Below are 27,728 nucleotides of genomic sequence, written 5' to 3' on the forward strand. Positions count from 1 at the left end.
TTGTTTATTTATTCAACTGCCGTTTTCTGGAACAACCTTTCTTCATTTGTATTTCCTGAAAATTACAATCTACAGAAGTTCAAGTCTAATGTCAAGAAATATCTTCTTTCGTCTTCTCAACCTCCAACCCAAGCACGGAATAAGTACTATAGGTTCTAATACCTCTCATGTTTGGGGTTTTCATAAAAAAATAAATAATAAATAAATAATTGTTTTATAGAAAGGTGATCTTTGCCTTTGCTAAGCCAGGAAAGGATACCAAAGTTCCAACTAACTATTGTCCTATTGCTCTGATTGTGCAAAATCCTGGACAGAATTGTTGAAGCTTGGTATTTAGAATGGCCTCCTTTTCAGAATGGTCCAAAGTGGACCTGTTGCTTTGAAATAGGTTCACTTTGAACCATCTCATTAGACTGAAAACATTTCTTTCCTGAGATGCTTTTCTAAATTGTGAACATTTGGCATCTATCTTCCTTGATGTGGAAAAAACGTATGACACAAATTGGAGATGTGCCATATACTTTTTCCATATGAAATCATTGAACGACAACTGACAAGCCATTAATTGCCTTGTTTCTTGGGTATTGGTTAATGATTTTAACTTCTCACTGAAAAAGACTGTGTATATATTTTTGTTGTAGTGTAATCTCAATCCTGAACCTGAATCGAGGCGTTAGCAAAATGCTATCCTGGTAGCACCCGAGATCAGATTTTTTGGAGCTGTATTCAATAAAAAATTCACTTTTCTTCTACACATCTGAACTGTGTAAAAAAAAATTCATGATGGGTTGGAATATGTTCCATGCTCTCTCTCTCTCTCTCTCTCTCTCTCTCTCTCTCTCTCTCTCTCTCTCTCTCTCTCTCTGCTTCTCAATGCAGACTGATAAACCTCACTACACCTTTATTGTTGAATTCATGTGACTTAAACTAGATTATAGGTCTAAAATCAGATCTTTTAGGCAGTGGGATATATTACCCCAAGGTCCTCATCAACCTTGTAAATGACATGAAAGCTTATTAGTTGGTTCTTATAGATGATTATACTGCATATTAAACATTGAATTGTAGAAGGTTGGCCCTCCTCACTTTTAGGTATTCATGATTACATGATTATGATTCATGAAAATAAAACCATTTATTTTTCAAACTCTGTGTAATCAAGTTATATGGTCAAGGGAGATTTATAGTGATGCAGTTGGTCTGTGACTCCACAACCCTATTTTTAGGACTTCTAAGTAGGGCTCCACACTAACTAAATCTGGCATTGCCTGTGATAATATCCTTTTACAAAATATTTAGTAGGATCTGATCATGTACATATTTTTTTACAAAAACCAGCTAGCTCAAAATACATGCAATTTACACTTGACAAATTATTGAAGTCCTTGAAGCAGCAGTGATACACTGATGCTTCATGGCCTTAGTTGTTTTGGGACTGCCCTACAGCCCAACCCAGTTTTATTTTCTCTCCATCTTTCTCTCACAAATGTTTAAAAATTTCTTACAGTATAAATCTGTGTAGGCATTTCCAGAATTCAAAACAGGATTTTTTTTGCATTCTGCAATAAATGGCCGACTCTTAATATCTAACCCATTCTATGCATGGCAAGTGGTGTTTCACTATTTTAAATGGAAATGTTAAAAGGCTTAACATTCCAGTTTAATAGTGGTATATTGTTAACATGAAATTAAATTTTATGTTAACGTATACCATTTTGCATTGGCCAATGCAAAACAGGTCATTTCAGTGCTTTGCTAGTGTTAAGTGTTATAAGTTAACATAGCATTTTGTTATCTCTACCAGTGTCAATAAAGTGGCTGCCAACAGCACATTTACTGGTTTTCTTTGAAGTACCATTGAATCATTGGTTTCAGGATCTTTTTTCAATTCAGTTTTAGGTGCAGTTGGAGAATTGATTCCTTTATGATGTGATATATATATATATATATATATATATATTGTTATTATTATTTTTTTTTTATTTTTTATTTTTTTTTGTCTAAGAATGGAACATCATGAACACCATCAGTAGTGAGGAACTATTTTTAAGTAGATATTCAACTTCACATTCATTAATAAAATATTCTGTTTCTATGCCAGCGTAGATAACACAACTTGAAGCAGGGCAACCAGGCCGATTAAAGGTAACAGGCAAGATGATGTCTACAGGAGAAATGGTAACTGATGAGTATAATACTGTAAGTATTTAAGCTTATTTTAATTGTTTGCTAAATTAAACTAAATTAAATAAATTAAAATTATTTTCACCTGTAGGGTAAAATTCATGAATATTTACTTTCCTTAGGTGCTCTTTGCAGTTGGTCGAGATCCATGTACAAGTGGTATAGGATTAGAGACAGTTGGAATTGAAACAAATCCTAAGTAAGTTTGTGCTTAATTATCAAATCAGTGATTTTGGTAGTATCTGTATTGTTTTATTTTATTTTAATTTTCTTTCATAGATGAATTCACTATATTTATGTGGACCTGCAAGAATTCAATTTTGTTAAAAGTCAACTCTGTGAAGTAAATTTCTTTATGGAATTTTGAAAAATTAGTGAAAATAAACTTTGTGTGACTGTTTTTAAATATTAATTTGTTTCTGTTTTGGCTTGATTGCCCCAACATAAAAAAAAAAAAAAAAAACATTTAATCTATATGAGTGATATTGTTGTGACATACAATAGTGTGTATCCACATTATCTGTTCATTTAATTTACTTCACTATTATTAACCAGCAGTTGTAGCAGTGACTACTGATTATCACCTGGATTTAAATGGAATTCAATTTCCTCCATGTAATGAAAGTTTTTGTCAAACCAGAAAAAACTGAGAATGGCTTCTACAATAATTTGTGCATTCATTATAATTCACTGTTTGTGGACTTAAGAAGAGTGGCAGAAGGTGCTGTGGAGTAAAGAATCTTGCTACACAGTTTCATCTTGATGGATGGCTTTTGTATATGGAGATGCCTCAAAAGCATTTTGTGTCAGAGTGTATTGGTGACCATGAATTGGAGGTAGTCTGATGGTATGGGACTGTTTTTTGACAGTGTGTTGGTGATAGTGCCTGAACTTATGAATAGTTTCCAAATTCCCGATATTTTTTTAATCTTCAGGAACCAGGAATGGAAAATTGCAGTTCTCAAGAATTCCTGAAAATTTTATTTTATTGATCAAATATTTGCTATCTCTTTGATAAGAATTTTTATCCTTATTCTAGCCATAAAATACTAGTAAATTAATAAGAGGAGTTTACCTCAATATAGTACGTGGAACACTTCCGTATGATACCCTCCAGAAATTAAAACGGAAAAAACGAAAAAATTGACAACTTACCGATACATTAAAGTAAAATATAAATAATTAAAGTAAAATATAAATAATTAAATAATCAATTTAACACAATTCAAAATCAATTCAAAACAATTAAAATTCAAATTAACGCAATTAAAAGAATCTAACGAAAATATTCAAAACGATTTTCCTTCCTGAAGCTGACAATGCTTTTCGACCGACTGTCGTGATCACAGGAATGAAAATTACCGAATCAGGCTAAACCTGCAACTTAAATAGTGATTATGTGTCTTCGCGCATGCGCGTAAAGGTCCACGCATCGGAGATCAAATATGGCCGCCGAACATTAACAGAATTCTCGTGTAATTTAATTTCAACGGTTTCTGCAATTAATAGTCGCGTATAATTACGTTGAATGTTAAGTATTTTGGCCTCGTTAAATAAAAAAGTATGTTTTTCGTTAATGGCATGAAAGGCTAATTCTGACGCTGCTGAACGAGAAGCACGAACTGAGGCTTCGTGTTGATTTACACGGATATTAAGAGAAAACCGCGTCGAACCCTGATAAGACGAGTCGCAATCACCGCAAGAAATGTTGTATACTAGATCGTTAATTTGTGTTGCGAACGCCGAAAGAACCGAGCGATTGTTCAGTATAGTGTGTAACTTCCGTATAGGCCTAGCTATAATTTTAAATTCGGTATCTTTAAAGAATCTGTTAAGCTGTTTGTGCCACTGTTCAACATATGGGACAGAAATAAAGTATTTTTTGATATTACTATTCGGAAGTTACACACTATACTGAACAATCGCTCGGTTCTTTCGGCGTTCGCAACACAAATTAATGATCTAGTATACAACATTTCTTGCGGTGATTGCGACTCGTCTTATCAGGGTTCGACGCGGTTTTCTCTTAATATCCGTGTAAATCAACACGAAGCCTCAGTTCGTGCTTCTCGTTCAGCAGCGTCAGAATTAGCCTTTCATGCCATTAACGAAAAACATACTTTTTTATTTAACGAGGCCAAAATACTTAACGTTCAACGTAATTATACGCGACTATTAATTGCAGAAACCGTTGAAATTAAATTACACGAGAATTCTGTTAATGTTCGGCGGCCATATTTGATCTCCGATGCGTGGACCTTTACGTGCATGTGCGAAGACACATAATCACTATTTAAGTTGCAGGTTTAGCCTGATTCGGTAATTTTCATTCCTGTGATCACGACAGTCGGTCGAAAAGCATTGTCAGCTTCAGGAAGGAAAATCGTTTTGAATATTTTCGTTAGATTCTTTTAATTGCGTTAATTTGAATTTTAATTGTTTTGAATTGATTTTGAATTGTGTTAAATTGATTATTTAATTATTTATATTTTACTTTAATTATTTATATTTTACTTTAATGTATCGGTAAGTTGTCGATTTTTTCGTTTTTCCGTTTTAATTTCTGGAGGGTATCATACGGAAGTGTTCCACGTACTATATTGAGGTAAACTCCTCTTATTAATTTACTAATATTATTATCAACGTAGAACATATTGAGTATTACAGCTCTGATTCATACTAGCCATAAAATACTATAATAATGAACTGTACACTGTGGTGTATAAGTTAAAAACTAAAATTTAATGAAAATTAGATATTAAAAACTACGACTCATAGTTTGAATGCAAACAGAATTTTATTATATTGGTACAGTGTACAGATGGCCAACATTATTCTATACATTTATTTGAAAACACCAAGTTTGAGATTAGTATAAAAGAAATCTAAGTAAACATTAATAGTGAAACAAAACAAATAATAAGGAAAACTAATATTGGCATTTAACATTTACAATTATTGTTACTGGGTTTTTAAAAATTTCATTTTAACATTTACAATTATTGTTAAAATGAAATTTTAAAAAACCCAGTGCATTAATTGCTGGGTCGGAAAGCCTGAATCTTTGCTTAGTTACAAATAAGCCTGAAGTAGTAAAATTTCTTTCATTTCAGGTGAAGTACGTCTAATTGTTAGCAGTGCACCTGATAAAATTTTTAGATTCAGTGTTATTGTCATCTTAATGATGAAAATACCTTATTTGGGATTGGCTCTGGTTTTGCCATTGAAATGGATATATCTCTCGCTTATTCTGATTTTAGATCTGCTTCTAATTCCCCAGGTTAAAATGCACTAGTCCCGATGTGTCCCAATTAACCAGAATCGACTATTTTATATTTCAAAAATACAACACTAAATTTGACTTTGTGTATATGCTCTTGCCTAAAAGTTTGGAATCGCATTTCCTTTTTCTTAATTTATTGAAATAGGACCACCTTATATACCAATTTTTATTAAAATATTTTCTATAAAATCAAAAACTAATATTTAAATTTCTAAAATATTTGCGAATACCCAAAGGTGTAGATGATTCTAGAATATTCTAGAAAGTGGGAGTATTGTTTCAATATTATGGAAGATTTTAGATGATTTGCTAGAGTGTTTTTGCAATAATATGAATAGAGAAGTTAGAGCTGTAACTTATAAAATTGAACATCTGTCGTTCAGAGTGTTTGTGCAAGTTTTGTGATAAACATGGCAAGAAATTAGAAATTGAGTGTTAAAAAAAAGTGCTTTATAACTCTGTATAAAGAAAGTTATTTCATGAGAAGTATTGGCAAAAAACAATTTTTTTTTTTTAAAGGAGTACTAACTACCATGACTGTCAATTTAAAGGACAAACCATGATCACTTCATGTAACAACAGAAGCACAAGACAACACCATAACATTGATTTCTAAACACAATCGACAACTTACTACACTTTTAATCCAAGCTGAGTCTAAATAGGAACAGAGTAACTCCCTTATCTAAATCCACTGTAAAACTTCATCTTAAACAAGCAGGACTTCATGGTCATGTAATGGTTCAAAAATCCTTGTTAAAACCAGAAAATCGAAAGAAATGGTGGCTAGGGCTAAATGCCATTAACATTTGTACATTTGAAGAGTGGAGGTTCTATCACGATTTGAGATTGCTTTTGTTTTATTCTGAAGTGGGTGATGTCAGAATTGAAGGAATATTAAGAAAAGGCTATAAAAACATTCTTGAACATAATGCAATATCCTCTGGACTTCAACTCTATGGAAGAAATTTCATATTATAACAAGACAATGACCCGAAGCACAGCTCAGTGCTGTGCAGGGACTTTCTAGCAACTAAACAATAGGAGAGGGTTTTGCAAATTATGGTGTGATCACCCCAGTCACCTAACTTAAACTCAATAGAGCTTTTATAGGATCATGTAGACTAAGTCCTTGAAGTCTGCCCACCTTCATAAAATTATGGGAAACTTTGTAGATCGCTTGGAATAATGTTAGTCAAGACACTATTATAAAATTAATCACCAGAATTCCACATCTGTTTAAGGTAGTGATAAAATCTTGTGGAAGATATTTTGATGAAAAATCAGTATAGTTGGTTAATATTAATCATTTCAATATGTTTTTTTTTCTTTTTTTTTTTTTTTGCTGTAAATTTTTCAGTGCTTTAAAAATCTTAATATTCTTTGTAGTATTTTATTTTCTTATATTAAACCTTACATTATCAAATCTAATTTAAAAAAAAAATTATCAAACTGTTGTCATATGCTGTGATTCCAAACTTTTATGCATGAGTGTATAGCCGACCGGGCTAGCCGAGTGGGTAAAGTACCTACCCGGCAACCCAAAGGTCGCGGGTTCGATTCCCGCCTCGGGCTTGGATCAAAGTACTGCAAAAACCTTGGGAGGTGCAATATGGCCACAGAAGCCGATGCGCCAACAACTACCAAAAAAATGAGTGTATATGTATATATATGACTGAAAACCCAAAAACAAAAAGTATTAGAGCCTATAGTACTAAGACCACATATGGGTTCAAGGTTGAGAAGACAGACAATACTTATTGACATTAGACTTGGATTTCTGTAGATTGTGTAATACATGTGAAGGAAGGCTCTTCCAGAAAATAGCAATAGTGGTAGTAGTAGTAGAGGCATGTGATGCAAGAAAGCAAATGTATGAGTTTATGTAGCATCAGCCAAAAAAAAAAAAAAAAAAATTCACACATCCATTCCCTCTAAAAGTTTGTCCAGTTCTTCCTTGAATTTATTTAAGCTATCAACTTCCACAACAACAGATGGAAGTTTGTTCCAGCAATCAACTACCCGCTGGCTAAAGGCAAATTTCCGCACATCTATTCTACAACTGTCTTTCCTCAATTTGATTTTATGCCCCTCAGGTTCATAATCTGAGCAAGAGGAAGAATCCCATCAGCATTGAGCCTGCTCAATCCATTCAAGGCCTTATACTTATCTATCAGATCACTTTGCAGGTGCCTAGTCTCCAGATGCTGCAATTTGCAGAACTTAAGCATTTCTTGGTAAGAGCAACCCTTTATTCCTCCTTGCCAATCTCATTGCCCTTTTTTGTACTCTTACATAAAATGAGGCCTCCAGGCCTGTGTGCAGTACTAAAGGTGCAGCCTGACCAAAGGGATAATCACCTCCTTTTCTTTACTAGCAAAATTCTTGTAAATAGAAAGGGATAAGTGAGGAAGAGAAAAAGTTGGCTCTGTAAGTTTGTAGTTGAACAGTGAATGAATGTTGACTGCATGTTGCATTTGTTTGAACTCATCTGGAAAAGTGTTGAAATTACAGATGTCAATTCAAAAGAACTGTGCCCATTGAATTATCTTTAGAAAGGCTCACAGTAGAAAAAATGTTTGTGAGACAGTGTGGAAAGACTTTATAAAAGATGAGTCATTGATTAACTTGAATGGAGTCCATAGGGTTCAGAGAGTTTCTACTGGATACTACCACAAATATGGGAGCAGTACAGATGTCAATTCAAAAGAAAATTTAAGATTTGTACTGTGTGATTAGGTCATTCTTCAGAAATAAAGTCTCCAAGAGTGAAAAACTCTGGCAGTGTTTCTAGATTCTTCCTGAATCCTGTCCTCAGACAGGACTATAAGTTAATGTAATTTATCTTGTTTTGTAGTCATTAAATAAAATCAGAATCCTAAAAAGGTTTAAGTACATCACAGAATTAAGTTAAAAAATAATAAATATCAGTTTTTAATTAAATTAAGGTTTAGAAATATCACAAATGTTATAGTATGATAAACAATTTGCTTTTATGACAATTATTGAAGGAAAAAATTATTAAACATCAGTTAAACATTAATTTTGAATTAGCTTCCAGATCACAATATACAATTTAAGTTATTTCATATTATTAACATTAAACAAGCAAACTAAATTTTACTGACAAATTTATATACCAATAAAACAAATCAATTTGATTGCTCTTTTCTAATATTAATATGTAATGCAGCTTGTAAAACTGTATATCATAACTATACAGTTATATGTATAGTTATATACTATACACATAACTGCTATTCAAATTTCTGCACCATACACAGTGATTTGTATGGTGTCTCAAATGTCAAGTAAAAATTTTAAATTTGAATAGTAGTAAATAAATTCTGTTTTCGTGAGAATTTATTTTTAAAATACAAATGTTTTGTACAAAATTATATTGTCTTGCTTGCTCTTTTAGGAATGGTAGAATTCCAGTAAAGTATGAACAGACCAACATACCTTATGTCTATGCAGTAGGTGACATTGTAGATGGAGCACCTGAGCTTACTCCAGTCGCTATTGAAGCAGGGCAGTTACTTGCCAGGAGACTATATGGGAACAGTAATATTCAGGTAGGTAATCATCTTTTATCTTGAGTAAGCTGTTGAGTATCATAGATGCTATCTCTAATAAAATAAGCATGTCATTTAAAAATGTCATAACTGAATCTGTTGCATCTGGTTGGTATAGAGGTTACGGTGTTGGTACAGATCAGTCCTTTTGGGCTACCAGCTTAAGTGCCATGCTGTCTTCTGTTAGATCTTTACCCTTATCCAGAGTAAGTCCTCTTTCCTTTGCTTGCTTGTTGAACACAGTCAAAGTATGCCTTTCTCTTGGTCTGCCTATTACCATTCCATATTTTCCAAGTTTTCTGATTTTTCCCGATCTCTAAAAATTACATGTCTTTTATAGTTTTATATGAAGTTTAATTCTCTTTTGGATTTCAGTGAAGTTTATAATATCTCTTTCAAAACATGCTGCATTTTATTTTTAAAAGACCTGCTGAATTTATTGGTTTGTACTTAAAAGCCGCCATTAAGTTATATTGCTTATATTTATTATAGAGTATATCGTTACCATGAAACCTTAGTTTTAGTGTTTGTCACTAGTCCCATCTCAATATTTACTGTGATTTCTGCTTTGTATACTAGTTTTTGTAAAGTATTTTGGGTTAATTCTCTTAATTATTTGCTCTTTAAAAAAATATTGGAAAGATGCATCTTAATCAAGGCTAATTTGTTTTATGAGCATTGTTATTTATTGTTTTACAACAGAAGATGGATTGCAAATTGGGATGGCTTAATTTTAATTCATTCAGATTCATTCATTTTGTTTTGAATATCTATTTAATTGATAAATTAAACATATATTAGATGCTCCCAAGCTTTTTCCTTACCTGGCCGTTGCATCAGTTTATTAGTTTCATTTTTTTTTTATTATTATTTTTTTAATTTCTTTATTTCTCATTTCATGCCTACAACATGAATATGGCTTAGCTGACTTTTAGGCCATATGAAAGAACATATTTTACCAACAGAAAGCACCATTCAAGAAAATGTTTCTATTGATATCTCTGGATTGGGCGATGGAAATGGTTCACTGCCTTTGTGTATACCAACTAGTAAGCCTCTGTAAAACATCATTATGGTTTTAAATAAATGGGAAGAGATGCTTTAATGAGGCAAAGTAAATCACTACCAGTTGAATAGAATAAATGAAAAATGATCTATATATTAAAGTGGGAACATTGACAAAAGCAGATGCTAGGTGAAAATAAATTAATTTAATTGGCTATTTCTTGTAATTTGCTTCAGACCAGAAGCATGATTTTAGATGGGACATGGCATGAAAAGATGAATTTGTTCAGTTTGAGAGTATGAAAATCAGGAAGTAAGAGGAATACTGTACCCAGCCAGTATTTTGCACTAGTGAGTTTATTTATCACTAATCTTTTTTTTTTATGTAAACCCCAAACACGAGAGGTATTAGAACCTATAGTACTTAGTACCGTGCTTGGGTTGGAGGTTGAGAAGACGAAAGAAGATATTTGTTGACCTTGGACTTGAACTTCTGTAGACTGTAATTTTCAGGAAATACATATGAAGGAAGGTGGTTCCAGAAAACGGCAGTTGAATGTATAAACGAGAAAGATGAAAAGTTGGATGTTGGCTGGTGGCGGCACGTGTTCGGACTGTTTTGAAAGAGAGAGCGGGAATTATAGAAGCCAATTCAGAAGAACAGTGCCAATGGAAGTATCACTAGAAGAGGCATGCAGCAGAAACAGTACGTCTATGAGAGAGTGAGTGGAGAGACTGTTAGAGATGAATCATTAATTAACCTAACTGCCCTCCTCTGAATGGAATCAAGAAGCCTGAGAGAAGTTTTGGGGGCACCACCCCAGATGTGGGAACAATATTCCATGGCAGGGCGAATTTGCGATTTATACAGAGTGAGCAGCTGTTTGGAAGAAAAGTAACACCGAGAGCGAAAGAGAAAACCAAGTTTTGTAGATACAGAGGAAGCAATATTTGTAATGTGCTTGTGCCAAGAGAGATTAGAAGTCAGGGTAATCTCCAAAAAAGATATATCATTTTGCCTAGAAATCGGAGTGTCACTAAAGATAAGCATAGGAGCAGAAGAATCCTTTTTGCGAGATATAAGACAAGACTGAGTTTTAGAAGGGTTGAAATCAACTAAGCTGTCTTTGTCCCACTGGAGAATTACCTGAAGATCGGCATTTAAGGAATTGGTAGCAGATTTTTGAGAAGTTGAAGCTGATTGAACAGGGCAAGGTTTCTCAAAATGGAAAGTGGAATGCTATGTACTATCATCGGGAAAACTATGGATAGGATTTCCAGTCAATGGAAGAAGGTCATTAATATACAAGAGGAAAAGAGTGGGGGGAAAGAACTGAACCTTGGGGGACACCGGCATTAGTGTAGAAGTTAGAAGAAAGAGAGCTATCTACCATCACCCTCAGTGAGCGATCAGAGAGAAAACTGGATAACCAATTACTAAAAACAGTTGGCAAACCATAAGATGGAAGCTTGTTTAGAAGACCTTTATGCCAAACACGATCGAAAGCCTTTGAGATGTCAAGAGCAACTACTTGTGTTTCACCGACTCTTTCCATTGAATTAGTCCATAAATAGGTAACATAAGCCAGAACATCACCAGTGGATCAACATTGACGGAATCCATACTGGCAATCGTTGATAAGATGGAAGGTTTCTAGGTAGCTTAAGATTTGGCAGTTAATTGATTTCTCCATTACTTTAGAAAGAGTAGAAGTAATTGCAATGGGATGATAATTGGATGGGAGGGATTTGTCACCCTTTTTAGGAACTGGCTGGATATGAGCAAATTTCCAAGCAGAAGGAAAAACACCTTTGGAATAAGAAAGTGAAAAAAGATGGCAAAGAATAGGAGTAAGTTCAGGAGCACATGGTTTGGGAACAAGTGGAGAAATACCATCGGGACCTGGAGCTTTCTTAGCATCAAGATTCATCAAAATCCTTCTGACATCCTTTTGACGGAAGACCACAGGAGGCATTGAATGGAGCGAATTAGGAATGGTGGGAGGTGTTTTACCAAGATTATTAATACATGAGTTGGAAGAGAAATGGGATGCTAGCAGGTCAGCTTTATCCTTGGCTGAAGTGACAACAAAACTATCTGGTTTGGACAGAGGTGGGAGCAGAGATGGGCAATTTGTGGCCAATAGCTTTGGCAAGACACCAGAATGTTCGGCTACCATTAGGGCAAGAAGCAAGTTTTCTACTTTTAGCATGTTCAAACTCTAGTTTGGACTGATTAATAACTGCTTTACAATTGTTACGAGCTTTGGTGTAGGTAGAAAATGAAACTGAAGAATTAGAAACAAGCCAATTACGATATGCAACATTCTTCTCTTGAACAGCCTTAGCACATTTATTGGAAAACCAAGGTTTAGATAATGGACAGAATTTTAAATTGGAGTGTGGGATAAAGGATTCCATTCCTGCAGGAATAATTTCACTGACACGATCTGAGCAAACATTGACATCAGAAGTTTTGAAACAGTAATCCGACCAAGGAAAAGAAAAGAAGAAAAGAAATCTTGCAGGTCATCCCATTTTGCATTCTTGTAATGCCAAACAACACGAGGTTGGGAATAGCCATGAGATAAAGGCTCCATTGGAGAAGAGACAATAACCAAGTTGTGATCTGAAGTGCCTAAAGGACCTCTCACTTCGACCGTGTACTTAAAAGGGTTGTTTGTGAGAAAAAGATCAAGCGTGTTGGCTGTATGATTAGGATTGTCCTGTATTCTTGTAGGTAAATGAACAATCTGTGCAAGGTTATTAGTAATTGCAAAAGCTTCAGCATCTCGACCAGCTGGGTCGGTGTGACTAGAAAATGGAAGCCAGCTGGAGTTGTGAACATTAAAATCACCAAGGAAAATTACCTCACTGTTAGGAAAATTGGACTGGAGAAAGTCGAGTTGCAAAGAGAGGAAGTCAGAAAGCTCCAAGTGATTAGTGGAGTTGGGAGAACTGTAGAGACAACAGATGAATTTGACACAATGAGGTAGAGAGATTTCAAGCCAGAAAAGATCAAAGAGAGGAGTTTCCAAATTGCCAAGTCTCTGACAAGGAATATCAGAATGGACATATGCACAAGTACCACCTTTGAGGCGAAAGGAATCATTCAGCGAATAATTTGGGCATCTGAAATGAGCAGTAGTGGAATCAACCAGTAACTGAGATTCTGTCAGAAAAAGTACATAGGGTTTGGCAGACTGCAAGTGGAAATGGACATCGTTAAGATTCGAACTGAGACCACGGATATTTGTGAAATGAATTAGGAAGTGCTTGGGAGGTTTAGATCTTTTTGCAGATAAGCTTGCTGTATTAGTTTGACAATTCGTGGTGTATTCAATAGTAAGAAAAAGTGAGTGGGACATGCTGTATGAAGTAATGAAATTTTTGGATATGGCGTACACATGGTAAGAATATACCCAGATCCTTGACATAATGTGGCCTCGACAATGCTCCCCCCATACACACTACTCGGACTCCCTCCAGTCACTATCTGGCAGAGTAGAGGTAGCAAGATTATAACCTAGCTGATCTGGAAGTCTCCTAGAGAGTTACCAATAGGTTAACACCGTTTTAGAGCTGTACCCTCGAAATGTAAGGAATATTGGATCTCGCCACGATGTTCATCATAACCTCAAGTCATCAATCATACTGCATGATGGAAGAGATAGGGAAGGGTTGACCGGAACTTAGCTCTAGAGACTAAACATGGGTTCCACCACTTCAAGCCTCCAATAAGCAAAGTGGTGGTATTGCACCTGTTGATGAGCGCCATCTACCACCTGGTACTGCCTGGTAACATAGAGGGGGTGGCATTCCTCCATGTGGTGTGAGTGCCACACCTTGACCCCTGCTTATGTTGTTTCACACCTGGGTGATCACCCACCATGTACTTGTACTTGCACATGGAGGTTATACCCAGGATTACTAACAGTCCCACCATCGTGAAGGTGCAAGCAAAGGATTTGGCTGTCACAGACCGTCCGGACTTCGCTGAAATTGGGTCCACTTGACTTGAGTGTCACCCGAATATCAGTTCCATCAGCGTTTTAGACTCCCAGGTAGCAAGTGCAGCTTGTCTGGCCTATCTGAGAGAATGTCTGTGGCAACCTCATGGACCATCTAAGCATTTTCCAATGATGTTACATTATGTTTAACTTGAAACTGTTTTATACTTGCTAACCTGTTATGGTCATATCAGGAAGCCTGGGCTGCATATGTGAAAAGCTTATTAAAATGTTATTGCAAGTATTACAGTCTTTCTTTTATGTACTCAGCTAATCAAACAATTTTTATCTATTTCAGTGTGACTACATTAATGTGCCCACCGTGGTCTTTACTCCATTAGAATATGGTTGTATAGGGTATTCAGAAGAAGCAGCCATTGAACAGTTTGGGGAAGAAAATATTGAAGTAAGTTTTTGGCTCTGTAATTTCATTTTATATTAAGACTGGTATTATAACTTGTCATATAATGGCTGGAAAAATTAACCTGTAAATGTTGGGCCTTTTCATTACTTTTTATCTTTGTACATATTCTTTGACACACACACACACACACACACACACACACACACACACACACACACACACACACACACACACACACACACACAATAAAAATATAGAATTGATTTGTGTCTTCATTCACTTCTCTCCTCTTCTTTCAGTGGATTGTTCAGAAGTTGTATTCTGGATTACATTGAACATTGTCACTTACTGACCTAACCTCCTGTGTGACTTCATTACAGACTAGCTTATAATTTATATGCATCCCATGCATTTTTTCTTTTCTGCCACGAGTCTTATCAGTTCATCTGACATCCATTTGGCCTAAATTTAACAGTATTCTTAGTTGGCATGAAAAGCCTAGTAGCTTCTAAGATTATCCTTGAATGCTTCCCATTTAGAATTTGCTGTTAGTAAAATCATCAGTTGGTCCCACTGATGATTTTATTTAATTTAAAATTCATAATTCATAGAATTTAAAAAAATCTCTGAGACCAGTGTAGTCACTATTACGAAAGCAAAAACTCTTCTTCCCTTTACCCTGATGGTAGTTAAATCTTTAAGTAAATCCCATATCAGTACACTGAGATCACTGCCACCTAGTGGTTCTTTTATCTGTAAATTCTTAATGCATGAATAATCATTGCTGATAATCAGATCCAAGAGTATTACCCTCTCTGCTGCCTCTCGAACATGCTGCTCTAGAAAACAATCATCCAATAAATCACAAAAGTTTGCTAGTGTGCTGTGGGTGATCAACCCACAGTTCCAGTCAATATCTGGGAAATTAAAATGCCCCATTATAAGACATTCTGATTTACTGCCTCACTCTGTGTCTCTGCATAGTTGTTTGTTGTACTTATCAGTCATTAGGCATGTTATAAACACTTACCTTCATTTTTGCTTTCCCATGCTTATGTCACACCAAACTGACTCAACATTGCACTGTCCATCTATGCCTACTGGATGCACTTCCTTAGATTTTGTGTTTTTTAACTAAGGGCATAACCCCTCCTCCCTTCCTGTTCTGTCTGTGCTTTCTGTGCACATTGTACTCTGCAAAGTCCAATTCTGCATTCCTTATATCTGTGTGACACCGCGTCTCTGATATCCCAACAATATCCACCTTTGATGTCTTGACCAGCACTTAAAATTCATCAAATTTATTTACTATACTCCTACCATTGGTGTACATGCAAGTATACATGCACCTGTTCTTACTCTTAGTTACTCTAACACAGCCTATGTATTTACTTTTTCATGATGACTCCCAGCAGTTCCTGAAATCCCCAGCAACTTGCTTTACAGGCTGCTGCTCATTTCAGCAGCAGCAGTACAAAAATCACTTCCACCTCTGCCTGCAGCAACTGTTAATCTATTAGTCTGATTTCCCCCCCCCCTCAACTATTAGTTTTCCATCCCGCTTAACATTGCCTTGATAGCATCAGCAAATATTCTTGCACCCCTTTCTATTTAAGTGTATACAATTGTGAATGATTACAGTTAATAAAACTGCAGTCACTCACAATTACTACTATCAACCACAATTATTCTAATTACTACATCTTTATGGAATCAGGTTATCCACTTTATGGACAACCTAAATAAGTACAGTAATCCCATCTATACTTGGTTTTCCTCAGTGGTGGGAAAATTGATTAGCTGTATGTTATTTTTCCTTGATGATAAACAGTGTCTTGGTAGCAGTGCTTAATTTCTATTAAACATTCATTCTCTTCCTCTTTACTTTAATTATTGATCCTCTTCCAATTTTTAAGTTTGGTTTTTGGGTAGGGTCTTGTTTCTCCTTTTCTTGGTGTGGTTGATAAGACCTTTCAGTGTCGAAAAATTGTTTTGGGGTTCTTGAATGGTGTTTTGTTGCATAATGGACCTGCCTCCTAAATTAATTATTAATATCACCTGTTAATTTGCACACAATATATTAGTATACTTTTAAGAATTGTTCCTTTTTTGTTATACACTAGATTTTACTGTATTTGTTTGAGCACTCAAATATATTTTATGGTACATTTTCTTCACACTGAAGACCCTGATGCAAAGTTTCTAATTCTGCCAACATTTCATTTCATGTTTGGAAGGTTTAATATTGCACTCATTGCCTTCATTGCTCTCATTTTCATCCAAACTGCTCATCGATAATGTCATTAGTTCTTTGAATATTCTCCAAAATGTTGGAGTCACTCGGATATTGAGCTACTATGACATCGTTATCATCTCCTAAAGATTGGGTTTGTTAAGGGAAAGTCTTGTCTGACAAATTTGATTGGTTATTATGATGTGGTCACAAAGGAACTGGATGCAAAAAATAATTTTGATATCATATACTTGGATTTCAGGAAAGCTTTTGACACTGTTGCGCATGGAAGACTACTGTACAAATTGGAGCAGAATGGTATTAAGGGTAAGTTGCTACAATGGATAAAAGGATGGTTAAGTGGGAGAAGACAGAGGGTGGTAATCAATGGGTGCTGCTCTTCGTGGACTAATGTTATTAGTGGAGTCCCACAGGGTTCGGTGTTGGATCCACTGTTGTTTTGTATATTTATCAATGATATTGATGAAGGTATATCAGGCTTAATGTCGAAGTTTGCAGATGACACGAAGGTTGGCAGGGTTGTTAATGACAGTAATGGCAGTGTGCTACTGCAACAGGATCTAGATAATTTGGGCAGATGGGCTAAGAAGTGGCAACTGAAGTTTAACCTTGACAAATGCAAAGTACTGCATATGGGTAGAAGTAACCCCAGAGAAACGTACCAACTGTGTGGTACTACACTTAAGGTGGTAGAAAATGAAAAAGACCTGGGAGTAATTGTGCAGTCAGATATGAAGTTTTCTGAGCAATGTAGACAGGCTGCTAGGGCAGGTCATGGGGTTTTGTCAATGATATATAGGAATTTTGCTAGCAGGGAAAAGGAGGTGATTGTCCCTCTGTATAAGGCAATGGTCAGGCCACGCCTTGAGTACTGCGTACAGGTCTGGAGGCCTCATTTTAGGAAGGATGTAGATTTGCTTGAGCGTGTACAGAGAAGAGCAACACGATTTGTGAGGGGAATGAAGGGATCCTCTTACCAAGAGAGGCTTAAGTTCTGCAAATTGCAGTGGCTGGAGACTAGGCACCTGCGCGGTGATCTGATTGAGGTCTATAAGGCCTTGAATGGGTTGAGCACGCTGAATTCTGATAGGATCCTCCCACTTGTTCAAAATACGAACCTACGGGGACATAAGTTCAAATTAAGAAAGGATAGATGTAGAATAGATGTGCGGAAATTTGCCTTTAGCCAGCGGGTGGTTAATTGCTGGAACAAACTTCCATCTGTCGTTGTGGAAGTTGATAGGTTAAATAAATTTAAGGAGGAACTGGACAGGCAATTGGAGGGTATGGTGTGATTTTTTTTTTTTTTTTTTTTTGGCTGATGCTGCATAAGCTCCTACACTTGCTTTCTTGCATCAAGTGCCACTACTACTACTACTATTCTTCAAGAACAATTTCTCCACTGATCAAACCTCTCACTTGGAGTCCTTCCCAAGATTGCTCAATGTTTTTTTTTTTTTTTTTTTTTTTTATGAAAACTCCAAACACGAGAGGTATTAGAACCTATAGTACTTAGTACCATGCTTTGGGTTGGAGGTTGAGAAGATGAGAAAAGATATTTGTTGACATTAGATTTGAACTTCTGTAGACTGTAATTTTCAGCAAATACATATGATGGAAGGTTGTTCCAGAAAATGGCAGTTGAATGAATAAACGAGGAAGATGAAAAGTTGGTTCTGTGAGTTTGACGTTGGACAGTAAATGGATGTTGGCTGGTGATGGCACGTGTTTGGACTGTTTTGATAGAAAGAGCAGGAATTATAGAAGCCAATTCAGAAGAACAGTGCCCATAGAAGTATCTGTAGAAAAGGCATGCAGCAGAAACAGTACGTCATCGTTTTAGCAAAACCTGCTTTTGTGAAACAATTCTTAATCATTGTTTCCATCACATCTTGACTCCACACTTTTGCCAACTCTGATATGCACATCTGCAAATCTATAACAGAATCTGTAGGTTGGTTTGTTTCTATTCTTAGTATAATTTTTTTCAGTTTGCTTCTTTGGTAGTTCATTTTCAAATTCTTGATAATGCCTTGGTCTATTGGCTGCAGTTTAGATGAGATATTCAGAAGGAAGAAAACAAGCTTCACACTTGTAAGTTTTGAAATTACCAAGTGGGCATTTGTGGACAATCAAAGCAATTTTTCTATTTTCTTTCCTCATTTTTCTATTGAAATTTAAAATCCACTGTTCAGAAATTTCACTTGTCATTCAAGCTTTTTTGTTGTAGTTGTAGTCCAACTCTAACGACTTTATTACTTTGAAACATTGGGTTTTTTACTTTTGCCTATTACCAAAGTTTCAATTTTTCATTACCAGCCATATTTGCACCAACCATTCTCTCCTTACTATTTTTACCACCTACACATTTATCACCTTTAAAAGTCAGTGTTTTGTTTGGCAAACATTTAAAAAAAAAAACAGACCTGAAAAACAGATTTCATCAACATTGAATGTGTCTTTGGGCTCGTAGTCCTCCATAATTTTTTTCAAAACTGTTTCTTTTCAATGGGTACAGTCTTTTTCAATTACAACCCCACTTTCACCAGAAATAACTTTTTCGAGTAAGTGATGGCACTTTTTAAATTTGTCTAGCTAACTAGAACTGGCTTGAATGTTTTATGTTCTAGAAAAGATGCATACTCCATAGCCTTTTACAAGGCCTCTACAAGGCCTTTAATATAGTCATGTTTTGGTCTCAAATCAACTTCACCCACTTAAAAATGGTTTCATCTGCAGCTTCATACAGGCATAATTTTGCACTCTTCTGACTGGGTCCTGTTTCCTCAAACAGTTCGAGAATGGAAACACGGTTTTTCAGAATGGTTGACATTCTGAGAAACCGGGTCACTACTGGCTTGAACCTTGGTCTACTCAAGGAACGTGTGCTACTGCACTCCTGCTCCTGACCGCCCCAGAGTGCCAAGCGTTTTCCAAGTGAGCAAGTGATTCTAGAGTGCGCTTCTCAATTATACTTAGTTTATTATATTTATAGCGATCTTCATTTTTCAGTAAGTTTTAGCAAAACTTACTTCATAAGTAAGTTTTGCTAAAAGGATCTAGCAAACTAACAGAAAGGAAAGTCACCTTTCTTTTTTTCTCTTATCTCAAACTAACCACCAACCCTACTAATTTATAGCCGCTGCTTGGTCACTTGGTGGCACCGGGAGTTGGAAGGTACACTCCCTGGGCTAAAAGAGCAAAACATGAGTAGTAAAGTCACTACTTCCCAAGGGACTTCAGAAAAGATCCCACAAAATTGGCTTGATGAAGAACCAGAAAATACTGCCAAAATGCAAAGAACAGATGGCTCCAAACCATCACCGACACCTTTATTCCTAATCATCTCCACTGGAGAGGAGACATTAGGAAAGAAATTTTTCATCCAAAACGTCTTGGAAGGACTACCCCGAACACCAAAAATGGTCAGGTGACTCCGATCTGGGGATTTGTTAGTTGAAACGTCCAGTACTAAACATTCCGAAAAGTTACTGAATTTATCGAACTTTGGAGGTATATCAGTAGTGGTCACCCCGCATAACACCTTAAACTCTTCGCAGGGAGTAATCTCTGAATGGGATCTCTTACACGTTACTGAAGAGGAAATCAGCAAAGACCTCCAAAATCAAGGAGTGACAAATGTAAGACGGATTTCTATTCGGAGAGATGGAAATGTAATACCTACCAAAACCTTAATCCTGACATTTAACACACAAAAAATCCCAGGTACTGTAAAAGCAGGATATTTTAACTGCCAAGTAAAAGTATATATCCCAAATCCCTTGCGCTGTTTCAAATGTCAAAAATTTGGACACTCACAAACAGTATGTAGAAATACACCGACATGTGCTAAATGTGGATCCAAAGAACATCAGATTGATGACTGCCCAGCCCCAAAGTGTCCAAATTGTAAAGGAGAACATCCTGCATACTCCAAAACATGTGATAGATGGAAAAAAGAAATACAGAAATACAAAACAGACCACAATATTACATATCAAGAAGCAAGAAAAATGGTCCAGCCAACCATAACCAATAGACCAATGTACGCACAAGTAGCAACTAAATTTAAATCAGTGGAATGTCAAACTGAAATCTCAGTTCTTCCAAATGAATCTTTTTCTCCATAAGTCAAATACTTACTCCAAGCAAAGCAACAAGATAAACACGCGAAAACAGTAAACACACACCGATCTCAATCCCCTCAGATTCTCCAACCTTGCAACAGTGTAAGAGTAATGGCAGACCACGAAATCATGAACATAACCCAGAATTTATGGAATTTGAGAAAACAGGAAAGATAGATGACAAAGTGTTCGAAATCCATGCTGAAGTATTAGAAGATATGGATACTAGAAAACCGGTATTTCTCAAAAGTGGTAGAGTAAGGACAGAAAAACAAAAGACAACCACCCAACGAAAACAGCTCGCGGGGCTGAGCAAATATAAATAATGGATAAAATTATCCAGTGGAACTGTCGTGGATTACGTACTAATTTTGACGACGTACAGTATCTGATCACCCAGTAATAGTAGTAGTGGCATGTGATGCAAGAAAGCATGTATATGAGCTTATGCAGCATCAGCCAAAAAAAAAAAAAAAAAACCACAGCATTCCCTCCAAATGCCTGTCCAGTTGCTCCTTAAATTTATTCAACCTGTCAACTTCCACAGCGACAGATGGAAGTTTGTTCCAGCAATTAACCACCCGCTGGCTAAAGGCAAATTTCCACACATCTATTCTACATGTCTTTTCTTAATTTTAATTTATGCCCCCTTAGGTTCGTAATCTGAACAAGTGGAAGGATCCCATCAGAATTCAGCGTGCTCAACCCATTCAAGGCCTTATATACCTCAATCAGATCACCGCGCAGGTGCCTAGTCTCCAGCCACTGCAATTTGCAGAACTTAAGCCTCTCTTGGTAAGAGGATCCCTTCCTTCCCCTCACCAATCTTGTTGCCCTTCTCTGTACACGCTCAAGTAAATCTACCTCCTTCCTAAAATGAGGCCTCCAGGCCTGTATGCAGTACTCAAGGCGTGGCCTGATCATTGCCTTATACAGAGGGATAATCACCTCGTTTTCCCTGCTAGCAAAATTCCTATATATCATTCACAAAACCCCATGACCTGCCCTGGCAGCCTGTCTGCATTGCTCAGAAAACTTCATATCTGCCTGCACAATTACTCCCAGGTCTTTTTCATTTTCTACCCTCTTAAGTGTAGTACCACACAGTTGGTACGTTTCTCTGGGGTTACTTCTACCCTACCCATATGCAGTACTTTGCATTTGTCAAGGTTAAACTTCAGTTGTCACTTCTTAGCCCATATGCCCAAATTATGTAGATCCTGTTGCAGTAGCACACTGCCTGATATACCTCATTAATAAATATACAAAACAACAGTGGGCCCAACACCCAACCCTGTGGGACTCCACTAATAACATTAATCTACAAAGAGTAGCATCTGTTGATCACTCTGTCTTCTCCCACTCAACCACTCTTTTATCCATTGTAGCAACTTACCCTTAATACCATTCTGCTCCAATTTGTACAATAGTCTTTCATGCGCAACAGTGTCAAAAGCTTTCCTGAAATCCAAATAGATGATATCAAAATTATTTTTTGCATCCAGTTCCTTTGTAACCACATCATAATATCCTATCAAATTTGTCAGACAAGACTTTCCCTTAACAAACCCATGCTGTGTCTGAATTATTGCTGCAGTCTTGTCTAGATGATCCTGCAATGCATCTTTAACCAGTAACTCCATTATTTTACCCGGAGCAGAAGTTAAACTAACTGGTCTGTAATTACTCATGTCATCCTTCGATCCCCCTTTGTGAATTGGGGATACATTTGCACATCTCCAGTCGGTGGGAACCTCTCCTGAGTCCAAGGATGCTCTCATAATTATGGCCAAGGGTTTGCTTAGTTGCTTTGCCGCCTCCTTTAATATAACTGGATAGATCCCATCCAGCCCAGGTGCTTTTCTTATGTTTAACACACCAATCTGTATCTGTCTCCAGGAAACGCACATCTCCAGTCGGTGGGAACCTCTCCTGAGTCCAAGGATGCTCTCATAATTATGGCCAAGGGTTTGCTTAGTTGCTTTGCCGCCTCCTTTAATATAACTGGATAGATCCCATCCAGCCCAGGTGCTTTTCTTATGTTTAACACACCAATCTGTATCTGTCTCCAGGAAACGTACATCAAACAACAAGATACCCTGAATATCAGGAACTACTCAATGTACAGAAGAGACCGAATAACTCAAGGTATAACACATGGAGGAGTTGCTTATTAGTAAATGACATAATACCAACACAACAGGTGCATTTAAATAGCCCATTAGAAGCTTTAGCAATTCGTACAATAGCAAGGTCCCTATTAACCATATGTTCATTATACATTCCACCAGGAGAAGATGTCTCTTATGAAGACCTAGACGCATTATTACAACTACCACCCCCCCAATCTGTCTGATGGGAGATATGAATGGATATAACCCTTTGTGGGGATCTCCGACTACAACAGAAGAGGACGCATCATTGAACAACTGCTAGATAATCATAGCCTCTTACTTCTTAACAGGGACACTTACTTCCACTTTCCAATTCGGACCACCACAGCTATAGATCTTACCATATGCACTCCTACACTTTACACAACATTTAATTGGAAAGTTTTTGAGGATCCTCTTGGGAGTGATCATTATCCAGTAATTTCCACACTGGTCGGTGAATATCCATATCATACCAGCAGGACTCCTCGCTGGAAAATAGAAAAAGCTAATTGGAAAGCATTCAGGAGGAAAGCAGTTTTCAACATCAATATCATTGAACAGGAAACAGTAGTTGTTGCACTAGCACATGTCACAGAAACCATACAAAATGCAGGCAGCTAACAATCCCGAAGACTTCATCATGTTTCCCAAGCCGTTCGAAAACACGGTGGAACAGTGATTGCACTGAAACAAGAAAACAACAGAATAGGGCATGGAACCGTTTTCGCAGGTACCCCACAACAGAAAATCTGATTCAGTACAAAAGAATGCAAGCCATAGCGCGATTTACTAGGAAGCAGAGTCGAAAATCAACATGGATTAAATTCACATCTACAATAAACAAAAGAACAAATGCACATATAGTCTGAAATAAAATAAGAAAAATGACAGGTAAATATAGAAATAGGCCATCACCAATACTGGTCTGCAATGGAATTAGTTTGACTGAACCTACCGTTATTGCAAACACATTAGGTGAGACCTTCGCAAAAGTATCAGCGAAAGATTCATACTATCTGGAATTTCTGATCCAAAAAGAAAATGCAGAAAATCATAAGATCAAATTTAAATCAAAAGGTAATGAACCCTACAATCAGCCATTCACAATAAATGAACTACATGAAGTTTTGTTCACAGCCAGGCCAAATGCAGTAGGCCCAGACGATATACATTACGACATGATCAAGCACCTTAACAAGACTGAATTAGAAAATTTATTGAAATTGTATAACAAAATATTCCAAGAAAATGTATTTCCAAACACATGGTGCCATGCAATAGTACTAGCTTTCCCGAAACCTGACAAAGACCTGACAAATCTTTGCAACTATCGACAAATAGCCCTCACCAGCTGTTTAGGAAAATTACTAGAAAAAAATGATAAATAAGAGATTGATTTGGTATCTAGAGGAAAATAACTTCTACACAAACATGCAATGTGGTTTTAGACATCATAGGTCTACTCCGGACCACCTAGTCAGGATAGAAGCCAACGTCAGAAATGCACTTATCAGATCACAACATATGGTTACAGTATGTTTTTTACATTGAAAAAGCTTACGATACCGCTTGGAAATATGGGATCCTGCGAGATATGCACCATGCTGGACTCAGAGGCAAATCTCCCTATGTTTATCCAAAACTTCCTTATGAACAGAACCTTCCAAGTCAAAGTACAAACTTCTTTCTCTAAAATGTACCAACAAGAAGAAGGCATTCCACACTCAGTCTTGAGTGCCACTTTGTTTGCCATAAAGATTAATTCGATCACAAATCAACTCCCTCCTTTAGTGTCACATGCACTTTACGTTGATGACTTTAGTATCTCTAGTCAAGCACAGAACATGAGAACTATCGAGAGACAAATGCAATGCGCAATCAATAATATAAGTAAGTGGGCACTAGATAATGGTTTCAGACTGTCAACACAAAAAACAATACGTGTACATTTTTGTCGCAAAAGAAATCTCCATCCTGATCCTGAACTGAAATTAGAAGGCAAGAATATACCAACCCAGTCGAAGGCAAAATTTCTCGGGCTAATCTTAGATAAGAAAGTCACATTCGTGGAGCATATCCTGGAGTTGCGTAAAAGCTGTACAAAACACCTGAACATACTTAAAATCCTTTCGTCAACAGCATGGGGATCAGACAGATATTCCTTACTAAACCTATACAAAGCACTAATTAGATCAAAATTGGACTATGGAGCCCCAGTGTATGATTCAGCACGGAAAACAGCTCTGAAATGGCTGGATCCAGTTCATCACAACGCACTGCGTATAGCTACTGGTGCTTATCGTACCTCTTCCATATATAGAGAAGCCAACAGAGAGGCATAGCTTCTCCAATAGAGAAGCTATGCTGAAGCCAACGAACCACCTTTAACTCTTAGGTGACAGCAACTCGCATTGTATTATACATTTAAAATAAAATCTATGCATGGACACCCTACTTGGGAGACCCTCTTTGATCCACGATGCAGAAACTTATACCAGAATCTCCAACAAGCAAACCGACCCCTGGGAATTATAATGCAAGACTTTTTGGCAGTACATAACCTTAATATAGACAGAATAGCACACATGCCAGTTCATACTCCTCCACCGTGGGATTCGCATATCCCAATATGGGACTTCTTTTAGAAATGGAATAAAAAAGCGATACCTGCAGTAATCTTCCAACAGTTACATACAGAGCACAGAATTCAATTTCCTGACTAATTCCAATATACACAGATGGTTCAAAAACAGACACTTTAGTGGGAACAGCAGCTGTATTCCCAGATATAACTTTAACACAACAGCTACCGAAAGAGTGCAGTGTATACACAGCAGAATTGTATGCAATAAAAATAGCCTTAACTCATGTACAAGATGAAGCATTACACGAGAGGTGTAATATATACAGATTCCTTGAGTTCTTTACAAGGAACCTGTAGGCGCCTCCGTAGCCAGGTGGGAAGGAGCAGCAGTGCGTAGCACACGCTTCTTGATTAGACCGGGGTTCGAGCCTGTCACCACCAAATACGGAGGATGCGGAAAGGTCAGGGAATGACCACCGCACCGGAGCAATATGGCCTTAGTTGCTAATGCTCCTAAAAACCAAATAACAACAACAACAAGGAACCTGTATATATAAAGCCTTACAAGCCATGCAAAACATAGGTACATCCAAACACCCAATCCTTTGGCACATACGGCAAATACTAACTGACTGTGCCAGAAATGAACAGGATACTTTTTCTGCTGGATCCCAGGACATACAGGGATTGCTGGAAACGAAGCAGCAGACAAGTCAGCAAAAGAAGCCATACTACAGATTGGAGAAGATATAACAGTGCTGTATTCCGATTACAAGCCTGTGATATGGCGTATTTGCCAGTTGCAATGGCAAGAAACTTGGAATCAGCAAACTACAAGCAAATTGTACCAAATAAAGCCGAATATTGAAAACTGGATTTCTAGCAGTCGAAGGTCGAGAAAAGAAGAAACAGCACTCACCAGGCTAAGAATCAGGCATACCCATATTACACACTCATTTTTGTTGCGAGCAGAGGAACCACCATGATGCCAGACTTGTGACACCGTTCAATCAGTTCAACACATATTAATAGACTGTCCTACCTATGCAAATGAACGTAAACAAGCCTTCAAAGATATTTATAGGACACATGACGCCATTACACTAACAGACCTCTTGAAAAATAAACACGACTTCACAGATGTTTTCAACTTTCTTAAAGCTATTTATACCACCTCCTCTAAGGAAGTGAATATAAGCAACAGACTAACACAAGGATGTATGAATCAGGTTAAAATGAACAATTGAAATCCAAAGTGAACACCCCTGAAACACAACCTTATGAACTGGTGCATTATGACCCGCATAGTCCATGCGCCATTAAACCTCAATACAAACCAAACCAAAGCTCCTGATCTCTCGGCTACGGAGGCTTACTGGCAGGGATACCAAATTTTAAAGAGATTTCTTTTTTTGATTTTTTTTTCCTTTTTTTTTTTATTTATTTATTTTTTTTTTTTTATTTTTTTTTTCCCTTTTTTTTTTCGATTTCTTTTTTTTTTTCGATTTCTTTTTTTTTTTTTATTTCTTTTCTTTTTTTTCTTTTTTTTTTTTCTTTTATGCCCCTATCTACACTATTAAGCACTTTCACTTTTTTTTTCACTACACTCAGACTCCCTCTTAGACATTAAGGTTACTTGCATAGCAACTAAGACAAAACTGATTTAGGGACCACTTCTAACTACCATATAGAGACAGGCGAAATTTAGTGAAAGTGTGGATGACTCATTTCTGTGAAACAACAGATGAATTTCTGGGATAAAAGAAAAATCACACTATCCTAATTCTCTAATAGGGTGCTTACAATAGAAAACAGGTTGCCCAGAGCCAATATCAGTGTCGGTAATATGCCTTAATCTTTGCCAATAACTGTGGACAACACATAGATAGCAGTTGACCAGCGTGACTTCTCAGGCAATACAAAATTGTGGAATGCTCTTAAGAATTAAACCCTTTAGCCATTAAAAGCTAAAGTGATTAATTGTTAATCCTTTTATCTCTTAATTCCTGCTTTCTACAGTGACAGCTCTATTGCCTGAAGACCAGAGGTGCAAACAGTGTGTCCCAGGTCTCTTGAAATCAGTTCATTATATGGAAATTTTCTTTGTTATACAGAAACTAATTTTCATAATGATCAGGGGAAATCAAAATTTTGCTACATAGAAAAATTCGCTATATGGAAGTTCG

The 27,728-nt window shown here is 36.7% G+C and overlaps 1 protein-coding gene across 2 annotated transcripts in view; it reads left to right on the forward strand.

Annotated features, from left to right (window-relative positions):
* LOC150086947 (thioredoxin reductase 1, cytoplasmic-like) overlaps positions 1-27,728 on the forward strand; it is a 147,305-nt gene that overhangs the window by 103,953 nt on the left and 15,624 nt on the right. For both annotated transcript variants that reach the window (XM_090372834.1, XM_090372835.1), the window contains 4 exons: positions 2,107-2,199; positions 2,307-2,383; positions 8,889-9,042; positions 14,356-14,463. In XM_090372834.1, the coding sequence (XP_090228960.1) occupies positions 2,107-2,199; positions 2,307-2,383; positions 8,889-9,042; positions 14,356-14,463 (432 nt within the window). The remainder of the gene's footprint in view (positions 1-2,106; positions 2,200-2,306; positions 2,384-8,888; positions 9,043-14,355; positions 14,464-27,728) is intronic.

This window comes from Mastigoproctus giganteus, chromosome 4 (genome assembly GCF_048544385.1).
Source record: "Mastigoproctus giganteus isolate SK-2022 chromosome 4, ASM4854438v1, whole genome shotgun sequence".
In the NCBI taxonomy this organism is placed as follows: Eukaryota; Metazoa; Arthropoda; class Arachnida; order Uropygi; family Thelyphonidae; genus Mastigoproctus; species Mastigoproctus giganteus.